Source organism: Xenopus laevis, chromosome 8L (assembly GCF_017654675.1).
Source record: "Xenopus laevis strain J_2021 chromosome 8L, Xenopus_laevis_v10.1, whole genome shotgun sequence".
NCBI classification, from domain to species: domain Eukaryota; kingdom Metazoa; phylum Chordata; class Amphibia; order Anura; family Pipidae; genus Xenopus; species Xenopus laevis.
In genome coordinates, this window is record NC_054385.1 from 125435509 (window position 1) to 125455069 (window position 19561).

The window sequence follows — 19561 nt, forward strand, 5'->3', positions numbered from 1 at the left end:
TAAATCCTTCGAATCGAACGATTCGAAGGATTTTAATCCAACGATCAAAGGAATATCCTTCGATCAAAAAAACATAGGCAAGCCCATGGGGACTTTCCCCATAGGCTAACATTGACTTCGGTAGCTTTTAGCTGCCAAAGTAGGGGGTCGAATTTTTTTTTTAAAGAGATAGTACTTCGATTATCGAATGGTCGAATAGTCGAACGATTTTTAGTTCGAAGTCGTAGTCGAAGGTCGAAGTAGCCCATTCGATGGTCGAAGTAGCCCAAAAAACACTTCGAAATTCGAAGTTTTTTCAATTCGAATCCTTCACTCGAGCTTCATGAATCGGCCCCTTAAGCTACAACCTATATACAATGTAAGGATTCAAAAAAACATAGCAGCAAGCTATTAACATTAGTTTATAAAAAGAGACAGGGGAGACAAACATACATATAGACTCGAGTCACCTGCAGAAAAATGTTTTTCACACTCCACAAACTAAAAGAATTCCCTTTAGAAAAGCTAGTTTTCCACACTCTGGCCTGTTAGGTCGCCCTCTAAACAGGAAACGCACAGAATTCCTGAACTGCGAACAGACTCTATGAAAGAGCCACGAATCCCTTATGGGCAAAATTTACAAAATTACAAATTATACTACATTTATTCACGCACCAGGCTGATTCCAGGAGTGGAATCCAGTTTCAACCTCAAGCATACAATACAACAATCAGGGATCCTTTTCATTTATCAGCAAACACGTGTAATTTCTATTTCAAGATGTTTTTAGACTAGTCAACCTTTTCATGATAAGGAATAAGATACGGACAAAGAACAAAAAAAGGGTAAGGAAAAAAGCATACTCCTATCATGAAACGAAAACAACAGTTGACAAAACAAGAAACAAGGAAGAAAGAAAGAAGAAAACATGTACTCACTTCATGGAGTCTTCTGTAGGATTACTTACATTAATGTCTCTTTAGACCACTGGCTCACTTCATCGGTCATCCAACAACCGGCTTATACTTTCATCAGTGTCCCTCTTGGATCACTGGCACTACTATCACGTCGGGGTCACCATATATGTTGGTATTTTTATTACTCAGACCTCATTTATAAAAGCAAAATTCAGAGAAAAGGCTATTCAAATAAGTGAGGTTAGTTATTAGACAAAGACAAACAAGACAAGAGTTTTGCGTAGGAAGTTGTCACAATCACACCACAGTGTAGTACTTAAGTGTGACAGGAGAACTTCCCAAAGACACTCCTCTTACAACAAGCTTTTATACCTTTTTACAGAGCATTTACCATAAGAGCAAAGGGTACATGGAAATACCATACATGGTTAGAAGCCCATTCGATGGTCGAAGTAGCCCAAAAAACACTTCGAAATTCGAAGTTTTTTCAATTCGAATCCTTCACTCGAGCTTCATGAATCGGCCCCTTAAGCTACAACCTATATACAATGTAAGGATTCAAAAAAACATAGCAGCAAGCTATTAACATTAGTTTATAAAAAGAGACAGGGGAGACAAACATACATATAGACTCGAGTCACCTGCAGAAAAATGTTTTTCACACTCCACAAACTAAAAGAATTCCCTTTAGAAAAGCTAGTTTTCCACACTCTGGCCTGTTAGGTCGCCCTCTAAACAGGAAACGCACAGAATTCCTGAACTGCGAACAGACTCTATGAAAGAGCCACGAATCCCTTATGGGCAAAATTTACAAAATTACAAATTATACTACATTTATTCACGCACCAGGCTGATTCCAGGAGTGGAATCCAGTTTCAACCTCAAGCATACAATACAACAATCAGGGATCCTTTTCATTTATCAGCAAACACGTGTAATTTCTATTTCAAGATGTTTTTAGACTAGTCAACCTTTTCATGATAAGGAATAAGATACGGACAAAGAACAAAAAAAGGGTAAGGAAAAAAGCATACTCCTATCATGAAACGAAAACAACAGTTGACAAAACAAGAAACAAGGAAGAAAGAAAGAAGAAAACATGTACTCACTTCATGGAGTCTTCTGTAGGATTACTTACATTAATGTCTCTTTAGACCACTGGCTCACTTCATCGGTCATCCAACAACCGGCTTATACTTTCATCAGTGTCCCTCTTGGATCACTGGCACTACTATCACGTCGGGGTCACCATATATGTTGGTATTTTTATTACTCAGACCTCATTTATAAAAGCAAAATTCAGAGAAAAGGCTATTCAAATAAGTGAGGTTAGTTATTAGACAAAGACAAACAAGACAAGAGTTTTGCGTAGGAAGTTGTCACAATCACACCACAGTGTAGTACTTAAGTGTGACAGGAGAACTTCCCAAAGACACTCCTCTTACAACAAGCTTTTATACCTTTTTACAGAGCATTTACCATAAGAGCAAAGGGTACATGGAAATACCATACATGGTTAGAAGCCCTCCTTCTATATTAGAAGGCACGTAAGCTTACTATAGTAAATATTGCAACACCTGTTACATCATTTTATGTTTCCCTGATTCCAATATACACAAACCATAAAATCTATGTCTGCTAGTTTGAGACAGGATGGGTGTTTGCAGTTCTGAAGCAACACTTCTGTATCTCACTGTTGTTTGACTTCTGTCTGCAGAGTCTTGATCTTTGGTCAGCATGTCATTGTATGATTACCTGAGACCACTATCATCAACATTCCCTTCCCCTTTATCTGCCTTAGGTCTGGCCTTTGTAAGTACCAGGACGAGGGGTCTTGATCTTTAATTTAAATTAATAGTCCTAAATACCAGCCATTACCCGTCATGGAATAGGGTGTTCTCATTATTCTATTGTTAATATCATTATTTTATTGTCAGAGGAGCATTACAAACACATATCCAAAGGCATTTATTACTGTACATCAAATCATAGTAGAGGAGTGTATTTGGAATTTCAGTCTCCGTCCTCTGTGCTCACACTCTGATGGCCACTGGGAACTGAAACAAAACAAAAATCATGATTCATTAATATATAGCACTTCTATGGATGAATGTATATACTTAGTCAGATTAACCTTTGAATAATTAAAACCTAATTATTAATAAAGCATAGTGTACATTTACAGGGTGCTGGCTTACAATATAATTCCCCTTCTTTTGTAGGCTAATGCATGCAAAAAAAACCCCAGTAAATATAAGTCACACATCACATGTTGGAATTTTTTATTTTGTTGTAACTTGCCTATTTTCACTCAAATTTGCACAAGGGAAAACTGAATTTTGGTGAATCAGCCTTTAAATGTCACATAAGGCATGCAAAGTACAGGGAAGTCATGTACATATGATTAACGACACCTTGTTCCTAATGCAGAGCCTTTAAAAGAAGATATAAGCACACTGGCCATTTTATTGTGCTTGTATGTGTATCCAATGCCTGCTTAAGCACATTATTAGCATGTAACAAAAAAGGAAACCCTGGCGACAGAACATTATAGTATACTACAATGAGAACAAAGATTGTGCAAAGAGGCCCTCTAGTGACCAAAATAGCTAATAATTAAACCATAACTATGCTCTTGCACCATTAAAGTTTAAAAAATCACATTTATTTAAACATATCAAGACTCATAATGTTGGGTAAGCATGAAAGGCATTGGGCTTTTTTGGGGGGACTAGCGATTTTTAATATGTGATTTTTTTAAACCTCTAATGGTGCAAGAGCATATTTATAGTTTGAACACATATACTTATAATTGAGGAGTAGAGGTAGGGTATGACTATGAAGATTTTCAATCATCCAGGTCATGGTATATCTAGTATAAGTAATTCTAAAACAACTGGACTTGCTGAGTAATCATTGAAGAGGTTTCCCTACTCATCCGAGCAGCTTCTTCAGTTGTGTGGGAAGTCCGCTGGAGTACAGATTGTATGTAGCAGACAGGTGGCGTTGAAGGCCCCCGCCTCTGTTCAGGGATGGTTTCTCCATCTTGACATGAATTGCCTCTTTCAAGCCTCTTTCAAACCAGCGGTCTTATTTATCCAAGATTTGGACATTGTTACCTTCAAAGGAGTATATCTTTCTGCCTCCAGGTTCATTCAACTCTCACAAGTAACACCTGTTTCTAGGAGTTGCATGACACATTTGTAATCCTATCACAGGTAAGGTGGCCATACACGGGCCGATAAAAGCTGCTGACAGACCGTGTCGGCAGCTAATTGGCCCGTGTATGGGGCCCCCTGACGGGCTTCACCGATCGAGATCTGGCCGAAAGTCGGCCGGATCTCGATCGAATGGGACGAAAAATCACGCCGGATCGCGCTCTCATCTATTCGTTGATGCGGTCCTGCGATCCGACCGCCCATTACTATTCGTTAGGATCCGATCGTTAGGCCCTAGGGCCCACGATCGCTAAACGAGCAGATCTCTCCGTGTATGGCCACCTTAACTCCAAAGCATTCACAATCTCTGTGAGTTTCAGATGGTGCCACTTTGAAGAGTTACAATGTGCCATTGTGATTGGATTAGTGGAAGAGTTTATATGACGAGGACTTCCCACACCAGTCAGTTGAACTGAAGAAGCTGCTCGGATGAGTAGTGAAACGTCTTCAATGATTCTTCAGCAAGTCCAGTTGTTTTAGTATTACTTATGCTAGATAGAAGTAGGGTACATTGTAGGTACAGGAAAAATCTGCACATGCAGCAAATATGCATATTTATAGTGTGCATTTTGTCTGTATACATTGTGCCTAACCTCCGAACCCTAGTTCTTCCACCAAACCCAACCTGACCTTGTAAAGTCATATGACTGTACTATTGATGTGCAGGCCAGTCCAAATCAAGTGGGTTTATTCACAGGTCAGGTGGATTTGGGTTGACTTCTGCACAAGTTTGCCAGGTCACAGGAGGGTTTGGGTTGAGCTCTTCCTTCCGATCTATCCCCCCACAAGCCTAAGGACTGGGGCCAAGTGTAACACCATGCTGTACTCTTAAACTGATTTTCTCGAGCAAAACTAAGCTCTATATCCAATATAAAAATACTTTAAGATTTAAATAAATACCTTTTCTGTATATAAACACACCCAGGACAATCAGGAGGACGAGTAATGCTGAACCAACAGGGATGATGATATACAAAATGTTTTTTTTGTTGGATTCTGTTTATTGGGAATAGAAAAGAAAAAGTCACCAAATGTAAGCGGAGGATATTGAAATAGAAACCTATACATAGATAGTTGTTTAATGAGTCACCTTAAAGGAAAACTTTACCCCCAAAATGAATGCTCAAGCAACAGTTTATATCATATTAAGTGGCATATTACAGAATCTTACCAAACTGGAATATATATTTAAGTAAAAATTGCCCTTTTACATCTCTTGCCTTGAGCCACCATTTTGTGATGGTCTGTGTGCTGCCTCTGAGATCACCTGACCAGAAATACTGCAGCTCTAATTGTAACAGTGTGGGAATAAAAGACAGACACATTGGCTCATGTTTACCTAACATGTTTGGTTTGTTTGTGTGCAATGCGAATCATAGGATCCCAAGGGGGATTACCCAAGGCACATACTTCTAAAAAAAGTATATTATTATGAAATTGGTTTATTCACCTGAAGGAGGGTTTTACATAAGAGCCATTTTATGCAATATATTTGTATAGAGACCCCCACATTTGTCAGGGGTGTAGTTTTCCTTTAAATTGATGAGAAAACAACATATTAGGAAAATGAACATCTAAAGCACTGAAATTATTCACAGGTATATCTTATCTTTTTAAGTCTAAAATGAATAAACACAATGCAAATATTGCTAAACAAAATGGATTGAGCTATACCCAGTGACTTAAAATTCTAGTGCAAATGTCAAACATTCACAGGTAGCCTTAATATACACATAGAGGAGAGAATGTAAACACACTGGTGGACTAGAGAAAGATTGCATTTGGACAGATAATTGATTTTAGTATAATAGAGCATGTATTGGGTAGAACAATAGTGCTTGGGGCCACATTACTGTATACTTGTTGGTAGGGTCACATCCTGTTGGAGGGCAGAAGACCAATGGGCTAATAACTGGGCCCCCTTGGGGGTGGGATGATTACTGATAAAAGATCTGGCAGTGAGGAAATATCCACTGAATTCTGTTTGTGAGGCCCATTTATCTCAACATTTTCTGAAAAAAAAAACCCAGAGCAAATCCACACGGGTTTTTTTTCGGCTTATTTATTAATACACTTTCCCGAAAATTGTGTTTTCGCGAAAAAATCTGAATCTTATGAACTGAGAGCAGATAAAAAAAATCTTTGTGACTTCTCCTCATTGACTTATAGGCAACCCTTAGCTGGTCTGAGATGCCGGATTTACTTTTCCAGCCTCGGGGCATAAAAAATGTGTGTTTTTTTTTAAATTCTAGATTTTTAGAAATCACTGACTTTTTCTTTACTGCTCACAGTACTGCCATTTCTATTTTCTCTATACTTACCTATAACCTGGAATTTACACTAGTAATATAATTATACAAGAGCCATGAATATCTTTTAAATGATATCCTTATAAATGATGCTCACTGAAATTTGTGTACGGTTTGGGACCTGTTATCCAGAATGCTCTGGATCTGGGGTCTTCCGGATATGGATCTTTCCTTAATTTGTATCTTCATACTTTAAGGGGCAGATTTATCAAGGGTCGAAGTAAAAATTAAAATCTTTAAATTCTAATTTCGAGGTAATTTTAGTGTACTTCAACTAGGGAATAGTCCAAATTCGAAACAAAAAATTTTGAAATTCAAATATCGAAATTTATCATGTACAGTCCCTTTAAAAATTCTACTTCAATTATTCGCCATCTAAAATATGCCGAATTGCTGTTTTAGTCTATGGGGGACCTCCTAGAACCCATTTGGAGTCATTTGGTGGACTTTGAAAAGTCAAAGTTTTTTCGAAAATACTTTGTTTCAAATTTGATCGAAAACAATCAGAATTCGAATTGAACGGTTGAATACAGCCTATTCGGCCGAAGTTAAAATATTTGATTTTTTTTTTTTAATAAATTTTGGTTGGTCTTTTTTTATTTGAATTTCGAGGTGAGGGGAGCTAGAACATATTGGAAATATCCTGCTTCACTGCTGCACCAGTCTAGATAGAATAAGTGGCCGGGGAGCAGGGAGTGGGAGAAGCCTGAGGCACTGGCAACTTGTATCCATAACAAGTCCCCCATTATTGATTTAGGCCATGGATTCAGCAAGACTATATCAGGCAATATATGAAGTACTCCCACACCCAACCAACATGGAGGCAGGATTGACGCCACAGTGCTTTACGATTGTGCAATGTTATTAACAGAGAATAAAAATTAGGGAAGCCCTGAACTCAATATTTTGGGATTTGGCCAAAACCTGAATCTTTAAGGAAGGATTGGGCCGAAATTCCAATCTGTACTTTAATTTGAGAATGCAAATTAGAGCAAGTGTGTTCCTTGTTCATGTGAATAAAAGTCAAATTATTTTAAAGGAACAGTTCAGTGTAAAAATAAAAACTGGGTAAATAGATAGGCTGTGCAAAATAAAAATGTTTTTAATATAGTTAGTTAGGCAAAAATGTAACGTATAAAGGCTGGAGTGACTGGAGGATCATAATAGCCAGAACACAGAAAGAAATCGTCAGTGTTTGAGTCTAACTCAGGCTGTGGCGTTGACGAGCTGCTGTAGACATCATTGTCCCATCACTCGGTCTAACCCACATTCTGGAGTTGACCAGCTGCCCAGAAAAATGATAAAAAGCCACTATTTGTACACAAAGATAAAGAGAAAATTTGCCAGCGCTCGATTTGCCTTTAAAAAGTAATCACAAAAAAATCAGGTGTTAGTACCACACTTCGGCCAAAATATGTAAGCTCACGTGCCATGTCAAGGCACCTCATTGCACATTTTTTGTAATTATAATAGCCAGAACACTACTTCCTGCTTTTCAGCTCTCTAACTCTGAGTTAGTCAGTGACTATAAGGGGGGCCACATGGGACATAACTGTTCAGTGAGTTTGCAATTGACCCTCAGCATTCAGCTCAGATTCAAAAGCAAAAGTTATGGCCCATGTGCCCCCTTCAAGTCTCTGATTGGTTACTGCCTGGTAACCAATCAGTGGAAACTAAGAGAGCTGAAAAGCAGGAAGTAGTGTTCTGGCTATTATGTTACACATCCAGTCACTCCAGCCTTTATACATTACATTTTTGGCTCACTAACTATATTAGATACATTTTTTTTTATTTTGCACAGTCTATCTATTTACCCAATTTTTATTTTTTCACTGAACAATTCCTTTAAGGGTTCGGATCGGTTCAAACAGGCACTTGGATTTGGTTGAATCCAAATTGTACTTAAAAAGGCAGCTGCAACCCTAATAGAAATGTAGGAAAACTGGTAATTTTTTTTATAGAAAAAGTGGCAAACCTAATTATATGATATTCATCTGTTACTTGCTCACTAGGGCAGCCTGGACTCCAGCGTCACTAAGGAATGGCTAGCTAGAGGTTTACTCTTCTGTACTGAGACCTATCTCAGCCTTAAGCCCTGTGGTAGATCAGCCAAAATAAAAATTCAGAGGGGCCTGCCCCCTTTCCTATCTACCTTCTTGTGTGTGCACCTGCCCACTACCCTGCAACTGAGGCTGGGGAGCGATGATTTCAGTGCAGCAGACCCCACAGTTTGCCTCCCCAACCCACGACCATGGGGTCTGCTGCTTTTACAGTTACATACCTGACCTCTTGTTATGATGACATCAAGAAAGAGAGAGATAGAACATGTTCAATGAGACAACTGGGCCAATGAGGAATATTGAGAACATTCTGAGCAGCATAAGAAAGTTAACCCTTTGGATCCCATACATGTGTATAAGGTTATTTCTATAGATAATGGCATTATCATTCTTCATTTATTTATATTTAGAATCAATTTCTATCATCTATCTATACACCTATCATATAACATATATTATGCTATCCATACAAAATCAACTTCAATGCTGGCGAAACAAACTTCAGAGGTGAACTGAAATAACTAGGCCACTAGGCATCTCACATATTGTGGGTTTAGTTTAATATTTTTCTCTTATACCCATCACTCACCAACGGGAACAAAGGGGACAACCAAGATATTCTCCAAACTGCTGTGATCCACATGGCAGGAGTAAGTGGCGCCCTCCTCTGGTGTTACCTCCACACTGACTCTGATCTGATAGGTGCCATCAGGGTTTGGCCGGATCTCTGCTGATTCCTCGGAGTAAATCTCATCTGTCTCATTCTTTATCCACTTCACTTCCACATCTCGGGGGTAGAACCCATACACCAAGCAGTGCAGTTTGGTTCCACTCTCTGACTCTGAGCTGGAAATCTTCACATTTGGAGGAACTGGCAGGAAAACAGAACAAACTCAAAATCCTTTTAAAATAACTAATTTAGCTGCAAATAAAGAAGATGAGTTTTAAAGGACCACTAAGTCCATTTGTAAATGATATTGCCCACATATTTGTTGCCCCTATGATCTCGAATAAATCTTTTATTAACCCAAAAGTATACCCACAGCCTGTAAATTTCAGCTAAAATATTTGTGAGATGTAACATACAACCTATCCTATTGTGCATGTATCACTAAACATGCACCTTCTTTTTTAATCTTGAACATTGAACGAAAACCACAAATGACTTAACTTTGAGTGCCCTATGGATGGGCCCTAAGGACTCCATTGCTTAAACATGTTGGTTTATAAATGAGGGTGTATGTTTGCTATGTTAATTCTGGAGTGTTAGTTGCTTTGTCTAAGAAAAATGTGTTATTCCAGGATGTTTGGAAACCCAGTTTGGCAGACAGGCAAGAAAACAATCTGAATTCCCCCTCATTTAGGAATTAACGGGACCTCCTGGATGGGTGGGTTCAGCTTCCATTGATCTGTGCCCACTTTTTTTTAATCTTTTGTGCATATGATTAATTCTCTAGTCCAGGGCTGTCCAACTGGAGACCCATATGTCTAATGTGGCCCATTTTTATTGCCTCCTGACAATGGACAGCACTGATCTAGGCTACTACACATGCACCGACTTTTCCTCACACTTTTAAAAATCATTTCTCCTATTGGCTGCTGTCATGTCCAATCTTGGCCTTGAATTTGTTCATGACATTAATTCTACTGGTTGCAAATGAATGATGAAAAGATAGGGCATGTACAGTATTGCTTAAAGGAGAACTAAAACCTAAAAATGAATGTGGCTAAAAATGTCATATTTTATATATTGAACTTATTGCACGAGGCTAAAGTTTCAGCTTGTCAATAGCAGCAATGATCCAGGACTTCAAACTTGTCACAGGGGGTCACCATCTTGGAAAGTGTCTGTGACAGTCACATGCTCAGTGGGCTCTGATTGGCTGTTGAGAAGCTAAGCTTAGGGCTCGTCACTAATTATCCAGCAGAAAATTAGCTTCCCTGGCTGTAATATAAGCTGATGCTACAGGTTTGCTGATTATTAAATTCTGATGCTAATTGCACTGGTTTCTGTGCTGCCATGTAGTAATTATCGGTATTAATTACTAATCAGCTTTATATTGTGACATTTCTATTCTATGTGTACTGTATATTGTGAGTGAGTCCCTAAGCTCAGTAAGTGACAGCAGCACAGAGCATGTGCAGTGAATCAGCAGAAAAGAAGATGGGGAGCTACTGGGGCATCTTTGGAGACACAGATTTTTACTGCTAAAGGGCTGTGGTTGCCTTGGGTTGATACAGAAGCACAAAACATCATGTAAAACATTTCTAGCTACTTCTTTAATAAGGCTTTAGTTGTCCTTTAAAGCCAGTCATGACTCATTTTGGCATTTTGCTTACAAACTCTGTATCAGAAAGTCCTCTAATGGGATAGCACTGAAGCTGATGAAGGGGTAAGCACTACATTTTGTGGCAAATAGAATAAAAAAGCAAGTTTGTTCAATTTTATCCATGCTGTAGTCCCACAAAATATACAGCTGTGGGAATTTACACAGAAGGTGCACTAATGCTTCAAAACATATTTCTAAAAAGACATATTGCTCTAAGACCTCACCTTTCTTCTCCAGGTCATTTGATATGTAAAGGAGGTACAATTTCATGTGCTTGATGCAGTCAATTTCGATGAACATCTTACTATCAGTTGAATCATAGTGCTTATTCCATAGATGAGACACCATCACAGCCTCTTGTGTTGAAGGTATGTACACCGCTGTCTCCTTATCAAATACTAAAAATTCCTTCCCATCAAAGGCAATATCCTGATATCCACCAATGGTGCCATCATCATGCAGCTCACAGGCAGATTTCCTCTGGTAGACATGGATATGTCCATCACCTGCAACAGAAATGTGCAATTTAGCCCATTTGGACAACAGCTAAATGTAGAGAAACTCTTTCTGCTCCATTCTGAGTATGCATATTGCACTCGAATATCTTGGGGAATGTTTTGGGCCTCAGGAGCATATGGTCTTCTGCAAGAATATACCTTAATCTGATTACATTCTTCTTAGTCTAACAATTCATAGAGATAAGACAAGACATAAATAAATTGTGGGTTACACTTGATTGGTTGCCATATGCTCATACATATATGCATTCCACATAATAACTTACCCACACAAGTGCAAGGGGAACTGCCGGTGTGGCTTATAATTAATAAGCACTTCAAGCAGTACCACCAGGTTATCTCACCAGCCCCTCACCAGCCCTGACCTCCATCTGTTTCTGCCCTTCAGGCAGTGTAAGGGGTGGGGTAGCAATGATCACCAGTATGATGGGATTATGGGTGTACTGGGCCCTCTAGAAAATCCATAAACAGCTCTCAACCCTTCTCACACACCATTCCCAGACTATATTATACCTATTTACTCCAAGGGTAAGCCCAGAAAATGTTCTACTGTCAAGTCCTGAGTGAGATAAGGTGGAAGAATGCACTACTGTAGGAAAAGAAGATGGTGCTTTTCAGATACAATAAAAACAACGATTCAAGGTGAAGGAATTAGGATTGCTGGCAATGGGACAGAGAAAGAACAAGAACAGACAAAACTCAGGAGGACCTACCAGGAAGTTGGGGCAACAAATCATGAGCATATGTGTGAAAAAAGGAAAGTGCTCTGGGTTACACTAAATTCAACAGAGAGATTGCATCTTTATTTCTCGGCCCTTGTAACTAGTGTGGAGACTGCATAACACATAGTTGTGAGACTGTAGGGTTATGCCCAGTGTATAGATGTATAACTAGACTATACAAGAGTCCATCATGGGGAAAAACAGAATAAGGAAGAGAAAATAACATACTGTATAAAAGGGATGAAAATCAAAAAGGAGGATATTTGGGGAGAAGATAAGGTAAAAGAAGTAAGATACAAAATGAGGCGATAAAGATGAAAGGGGTAGGGTGGAAGGGAGAGGTTGAAATGGAGACAGTGTGGGCTTCATGTTTAAACATGTCCAATGTGTGTGTTCCTGTCCTTGTCAGCCATGTAAGAGGCACCTTGTTTGCACTGTAAACATATCCTTGTATACCCAGGAGAAAGGTCAAACCTGCAGCCATAACATACAAAATCAATTTCCTATGACATTGACAGTATATTTAACATTTACCGTTTGTTGTATTGAAAACTCCCATTAGAAAGTTCAGCCTGTGCCTTTGCCGAACCTCAAATGCCTGAGCGTATTTGGTCTGCATGTCCAAGTGCTCGGAGAGTGGGTTCAATGAGGCAGAGTAGAACTGAGCACGACGTATGTCACTGTTGTACCTTCCATACTGCACTCCATCCATGTACATAATAATGGAATACTGGGAAAGCCCAGGGATCGGAGCTGATGCCAATGTGATATGAAAGTGTAGAGTGTGACTTCCTAGGACACCAAAAATATGAGCGTTAAGGTTTTATTGTATTTTATACATTTGTAGTTTACTGGTTAATGGTTGCCCTGCCACTCCACCATCTGCTGTTAATTAAGCTATGCCATTGCATCTATTAATTCTGATTTAAGCACCAAGAACAGTCCTATGGGGACAGGAATCCTTCTTTTAACACCTGCGTCTGCATCTGGCACCTGCACCAATTTCTGTGCGCGCTAAGACATGGAGCAGGGGCTAAGTTTTGTGACAGTTCAGACATGGCACTGGAATTACAGGCTGTACATTATGCACTAATTGTACTATACAGAATAATCAAAGCAGATTACATGTATTTTTCCTCATTGTTCTTTGCCCACTCTTAATAAGTGGCACTTAAGGATTTTATGAATTCTATAAATTTTTGTATTGAAATATCTACCTGTATTTGCTCTGTATTTTAGCAAATATTGCACACCAGCTTAGGTTAATGACCAATTTAAAGGATAAGGAAAGGGTAAATACAATAAGGAGTGCAGGGCTAACAATGGAGTCATTTAGCTGAAGTTTGCATCCATTTAAAAGATCCTTTGCCGATTATTTCCTAAAGCATGAAGTATAGAAAGAATGCTTTCCAAAAGTCATTGCCAAATTTTTTTTTTCAAAAGTCCACCAAACAGCTCCAAATTAATTGTAGGAGGTCCTCCATAGGCTAAAACATCAATTCAGCTGGTTTTAGAAGGCGAATAGTTGAATTCAAATTCTTAAAGGGACAGTTCATGATAAATTTTGAAATTTCAATTTCAATTTTTTTTTTAACTTAAATCGAATTTGGACTATTCCCTAGTTGAATTACACTATTCAAAATTAAAATTTTCAATTCGATCCGCGATAAATGTACCTCCTGCAAATAAATGGTTCAATAAAGCATATAATTACAGAGTGATTAAAACATATAATTTAGTATATACCAAACACAGTGTCCAAAAAAAAACCAGCACTCAAGCTTCTAGGGCAGACAAGTTAATGTTTGGGAAAATACCCCAACGTTTCGGGCACCAAGTCCTTCATTAAGGGGATGAGTTTCTACTGAACCACTGATTTGGGCCGATAGGCTATGCCCTGGCTGAATTGCTGCATTTACAGACCCACAGCAAACAATAAGCAATTGGTTTTGCTCCAGGGAAAGGCACCCCAAGCATTGTAAGCTGAGTGGGAACTAATACTTATGTAAATGCACAAGATGATCATGGTGCTTAACAAGGTTAAGAATACGGCAATCCAGGTGGTTATTAATGGCATTACAGTGGGTATAATCCACATTAGCAGTGTCGGTAATGAGGTGAAATATATTTTGTATTTTAAGGTGGACTATTCACCCAGACATAAAAAGCTGTATAATAAAAGTCCTTTTCAAAATAAACATGAAATCCATATTCTTTTTTTATTAAATCATTCATAGGTGTTGTAGCTGTCAATCAAATATTGCCTGCCCCTCCTCTACGTCTTAGTCTCAGGCATAGAGGTGGGGCAGACAGTTACTTTCACTTTCCATTCAGCACTTCCTACATGTCACTGCTCTCCCCACATTCCCCCGTTCTCTTCACCATTTAATTGTGTAACCAGGACATGGGGATGGACATCAGGTCCCCCATTCTGGTGCAAAAACAAGATTCTGAGATGATACAAGACTTGTCTTAATAATAGTGTCCACAAAATGGCTCCTGCCTGCTTGTTATAATTTTGAATTCCCAGACTGAAGGAAACAAGACTCAAATAATTTATATAGTGAAATTAAAGCTTATTTTGCTTGATTAACGTCATAAAATAGGATTTGGAATAATTTTTTTGTGTGACAGGTCCCCTTTAAGGGGTATGGAATGAGAAGAAGAAGATCTTTGGCCTGATTAAGAACTCCAGGTACCAGAAAGTAAACACTTCTATTTGGCAAGGCCCTAAGACTGCAGACAGTCCCTATAGTTATCTCTTTGAAGCTCCAGTTAAAAAAAAGAGGCCATGAGGGTGGCTAGCAAGAGAGACTGTAGATGAGGAGAATAGTGGAGTAGAGGCCCTGGTGAATGTTTCACCAGTTGGGGAAATTCAATGACTACATGTATCTTAGGTCTTTTGTGTCTGATGAGCTGCCAGTTGCACAAGCAGTTAAATGACAGTTGGCACTAATGGTGTGCAATTTAGCAAGTGCTAATTTTTGCCGGATTTAAGCATTCATTAAAAAATGCAAGACCTGAATCTATAAATGCAGTGAAGTTCCACTTATCCCGTTCCTGGAGCTATAAAATTGCATACCTTTCTAGTTTCACTAGGACTGATCATATGTCGCCCTAAAATAACACCCCAAACTAATAACACTGTTTTGCAGGCTTGTAAAGTTTTATATTGTTAGTTGGGGTTTTTATTTGTTGTTGTTTGTAGCTGTTCTTTATGGCTCCTGGAACTGATTAATTGGAAGCTTTAATTCATTTATAGATCCAGGCTTTGTATATTTTTACTTTACTGAATGTAGGGTTGTCACCGGCCCGGTTTTCACCCAGAGCTGTTATCTGAAACCTGCAGAAATATCTGAATTATGAGCAGATCATCTCCCATTGATTCCAAATGATTCCAATTTTTAAACATGAATTCCTTTTTCCTAAGTAATAATAAAACAGTAGCTTGTACTTGATGGGAACTAGGCTGCATGAATCTATATTGGTGCCAAAACAATCCCTTTGGCTTTATTTCATGTTTAAATGGTAACCGTATTATTCATACCTCCCAATAAAAAGAGGGACAAAAAGTTGCCGTGCGAAGCGCAGTGAATTTTTTTGACCACACCCATTTTTGTGGCCACACCCCCTAATTACCATGTTCATTTTACAAAATTTGCCAAGTTATGAAAGTTTGAACATATTTCTGTGTTTTTTTTTTCCAGTTATTACAGTTTTGCTAATGAAGGTGAATTGCCCTTTAAGCTGTGAGTCTAACTTCTCCCAAGAGACCTGTTATCTTATATTGTTACAATTACTTATTTGCTCATCTCAAAATTGTTACAAAAGTATCTTATCTGCAGCTGTGGCTGTTCTGGGCTCTCTGACAAAAGCTAATTAAGGTACAAACATTGTTTCTTTTTCTGGCTGTTTAGTGCAGAGAAAATCGGGAGTTTCCAGTACGAACGAGGGACTGCAGGGTTGAGCTGTCAAAAGAGAGACTGTCCGTTTGAAGACGGGACAGTTGGGAGGTATATTATATTGATCCAAATTACAGAAAGTTCATTTATCAGAAAAACCCCAGCTCCCGAGCATTCCAGATAATAGATCCTATAACTGTTATTCATTAGTGTTTAAGAACCATGTGATTTTTGTTCATTCTGATTCCTTCTAATTAATTCACTGGCATGCTGTATATTAGCTTATTCCTTGTTAGAAAACACCGGATAATACTTACGACAATATACTGCTGAGATATTGAGGCTGAATAACAGAAATAAAATCCACGCCATTCTTGCTCGTCCTTGCTTTCACTTTCATTTGCAATGAAATCCGTTATTTTGCAGTAATTGTACAGAGATGAAAATTGCGTCGAATGAAAAGAAGGGAAAGCACACAGGAGGCGGGCCTGTTGCTCTGTCTATATTTTGGGTGTTACAGAATGTACAAAAGTGCTGCTACCGAGAACGAGACTAACTTAACCCTTTGTGTAACTGACAGGCTGCACCTACTAAAGAATCTTTATCCTATGGCTCTGAAGCAAAAACAGGGACCTCATTCTATTTAATGTGGGTCTCCATGATTCCTTTTAAAGGGAATAAACCACAAAAATTATCTGAAATAAACCTACTCATGATTCTCCTTTGAGCACTTTTGCAATTTACATAAATTCTCTGTTTCTAGTGGTTTTTGAGATATGAGCAATTTTAGACCGTTTAACTGCGAATACCAGAGTGTCAGCTACTCTAACTATTTATGCACTGTCTATGAACTTCCTGTATTTAGTTAATCCTAGGGTTGCTGGCTATTATTTGATCTGAAAGTCTGGTATTAGCAGTCTAAAACTGCAAATATTTCAGAAAAAAATTGTGCTTACATGTATGGCGGTTTTTACTAAAATCCGAATATATCTCACATTTTATTTTACAAACAAACACGATTAAACTTCTATGCTCGACTTGACCTTATTAATTAACAAGATCCATTTTTTGGGCTTCTTTCCCGAATCACACAATTTTTTCAAGTTGCATTTTTGAGCTAAACCCAGCGCAGACCATGATAAATTTAAATTGAGATAGGGACATCTCCAATGACTTATATAGGACCTTACATAGTTACATAGTTAAATTGGGTTGAAAAAAGACAAAGTCCATCAAGTTCAACCCCTCCAAATGAAAACCCAGCATCCATACACACACCACTCCCTACTTTTAATTAAATTCTATATACCCATACCTATACCTATACTAACTATAGAGTTTAGTATCACAATAGCCTTTGATATTATGTCTGTCCAAGAAATCATCCAAGTCCCTCTTATAGTCATTAACTGAATCAGCATCACAACATCACCCGGCAGTGCATTCCACAACCTCACTGTCCTGACTGTGAAGAACCCCCTACATTGCTTCAAATGAAAGTTCTTTTCTTCTAGTCTAAAGGGGTGGCCTCTGGTACGGTGATCCACTTTATGGGTAAAAAGGTCCCCTGCTATTTGTCTATAATGTCCTCTAATGTACTTGTAAAGTCTAATCATGTCCCCTCACAAGCGCCTTTTTTCCAGAGAAAACAACCCCAACCTTGGCAGTCTACCCTCATAATTTAACTCTTCCCTCCCTCTAACCAGTTTAGTTGCACTTAGTCTCTGCACTCTCTCCAGCTCATTTATATCCCTCTTAAGGACTGGAGTCCAAAACTGCCCCCATACTCCAGATGAGGCCTCACCAGGGACCTATAAAGAGACATAATTATGTTTTCATCCCTTGAGTTAATGCCCTTTTTTATACAAGACAGAACTTTATTTGCTTTAGTAGCCACAGAATGACACTGCCCAGAATTAGACAACGTGTTATCTACAAAACCCCCTAGATCCTTCTCATTTAAGGAAACTCCCAACACACTGCCATTTAGTGTATAACTTGCATTTATATTATTTTTGCCAAAGTGCATAACCTGCATTTATCAACATTGAACCTCATTTTCCAGTTTGCTGGACCTTGACAGGGTTGAGATGGGTGATTTTCAGGTTAGGGCTTTTAGCTGCATCGGGGTATAATAAATTATACCTCCCAACATTTTGGAAATAAAAAGAGGGACAAAAAAGTTGTTGTGCGTATTGTGGCAAATATTTGACCGCACCCATTTTTATGGCCACACCCACTAATTACCATGTTAATTTGACACAATTTGGCAGATTATGAAAGTTTGAACATATTTCTGTGTTTTTTTTCCAGTTATTACAGTTTTGCTAATGAAGGTGAATTGCCCTTTAAGCTGAGTCTAACATCTCCCAAGAGACCTGTTATCTTATATTGTTACAATTACTTATTTGTTAATCTCAAAATTGTTACAAATGTATCTTATCTGCAGCTGTGGCTCTTCTGAGCTCTCTGCCAAAAGCTAATTAAAGGGATACTGTCATGGGAAAACATGATTTTTTCAAAACACATCAGTTAATAGTGCTGCTCCAGCAGAATTCTGCACTGAAATCCATTTTTCAAAAGAGCAAACAGATTTTTTTATATTCAATTTTGAAATCTGATATGGGGCTAGACATTTTGTCAATTTCCCAGCTGCCCCTGGTCATGTGGCTTGTGCCTGCACTTTAGGAGAGAAATGCTTTCTGGCAGCCTGCTGTTTTTCCTTCTCAATGTAACTGAATGTGTCTCAGTGGGACATGGGTTTTTACTATTGAGTGCTGTTCTTAGATCTACCAGGCAGCTGTTATCTTGTGTTAGGGAGCTGCTATCTGGTTACCTTCCCATTGTTCTTTTGCTTGGCTGCTGGGGGAAAAAGGGAGGGAGGTGATATCACTCCAACTTGCAGTACAGCAGTAAAGAGTCATTGAAGTTTATCAGAGCACAAGTCACATGACTTGGGGCAGCTGGGAAATTGACAATATGTCTAGCCCCATGTCAGATTTCAAAATTGAATATAAAAAAATCTGTTTGCTCTTTTGAGAAATGGATTTCAGTCTAGAATTCTGCTGGAGCAGCACTATTAACTGATTCATTTTGAAAAAAATTTTTTCCCATGACAGTATTCCTTTAAGGTACAAAAGGAAAAAATCGGGAGTTTCCAGTACGAACAAGGGACTGCAGGTTGAGCTGTCAAAAGAGAGACTGTCCGTTTGAACACGGGACAGTTGGGAGGTATATTATATTGATCCAAATTACAGAAAGTTCATTTATCAGAAAACCCCCAGCTCCCGAGCATTCCAGATAATAGATCCTATAACTGTTATTCATTAGTGTTTAAGAACCATGTGATTTTTGTTCATTCTGATTCCTTCTAATTAGTTCACTGGCATGCTGTATATTAGCTTATTCCTTGTTAGAAAACACCGGATAATACTTACGACAATATACTGCTGAGATATTGAGGCTGAATAACAGAAATAAAATCCACGCCATTCTTGCTCGTCCTTGCTTCTACTTTCATTTGCAATGAAATCCGTTATTTTGCAGTAATTGGACAGAGATGAAAATTGCGTCGAATGAAAAGAAGGGAAAGCACACAGGAGGCGG

At 38.6% G+C, this 19561-nt stretch overlaps 1 protein-coding gene across 3 annotated transcripts in view; it reads right to left on the minus strand.

The window, feature by feature from the left end:
• Nucleotides 1-2801: 2801 nt before the first annotated feature.
• mhc1b.L (major histocompatibility complex nonclassical class Ib L homeolog) overlaps nt 2802-19561 on the minus strand; it is a 175480-nt gene continuing 158720 nt past the window's right edge. The window contains exons 1-6 of one of the 3 annotated variants that reach the window (XM_041571871.1): nt 19393-19503; nt 12588-12845; nt 11038-11319; nt 9073-9354; nt 5015-5110; nt 2802-2953 (exon numbers count right to left, since the gene is read on the minus strand). In XM_041571871.1, the coding sequence (XP_041427805.1) occupies nt 2910-2953; nt 5015-5110; nt 9073-9354; nt 11038-11319; nt 12588-12845; nt 19393-19447 (1017 nt within the window). In that variant the 5' untranslated portion in view covers nt 19448-19503 and the 3' untranslated portion in view covers nt 2802-2909. 3 annotated transcript variants of the gene reach the window in all.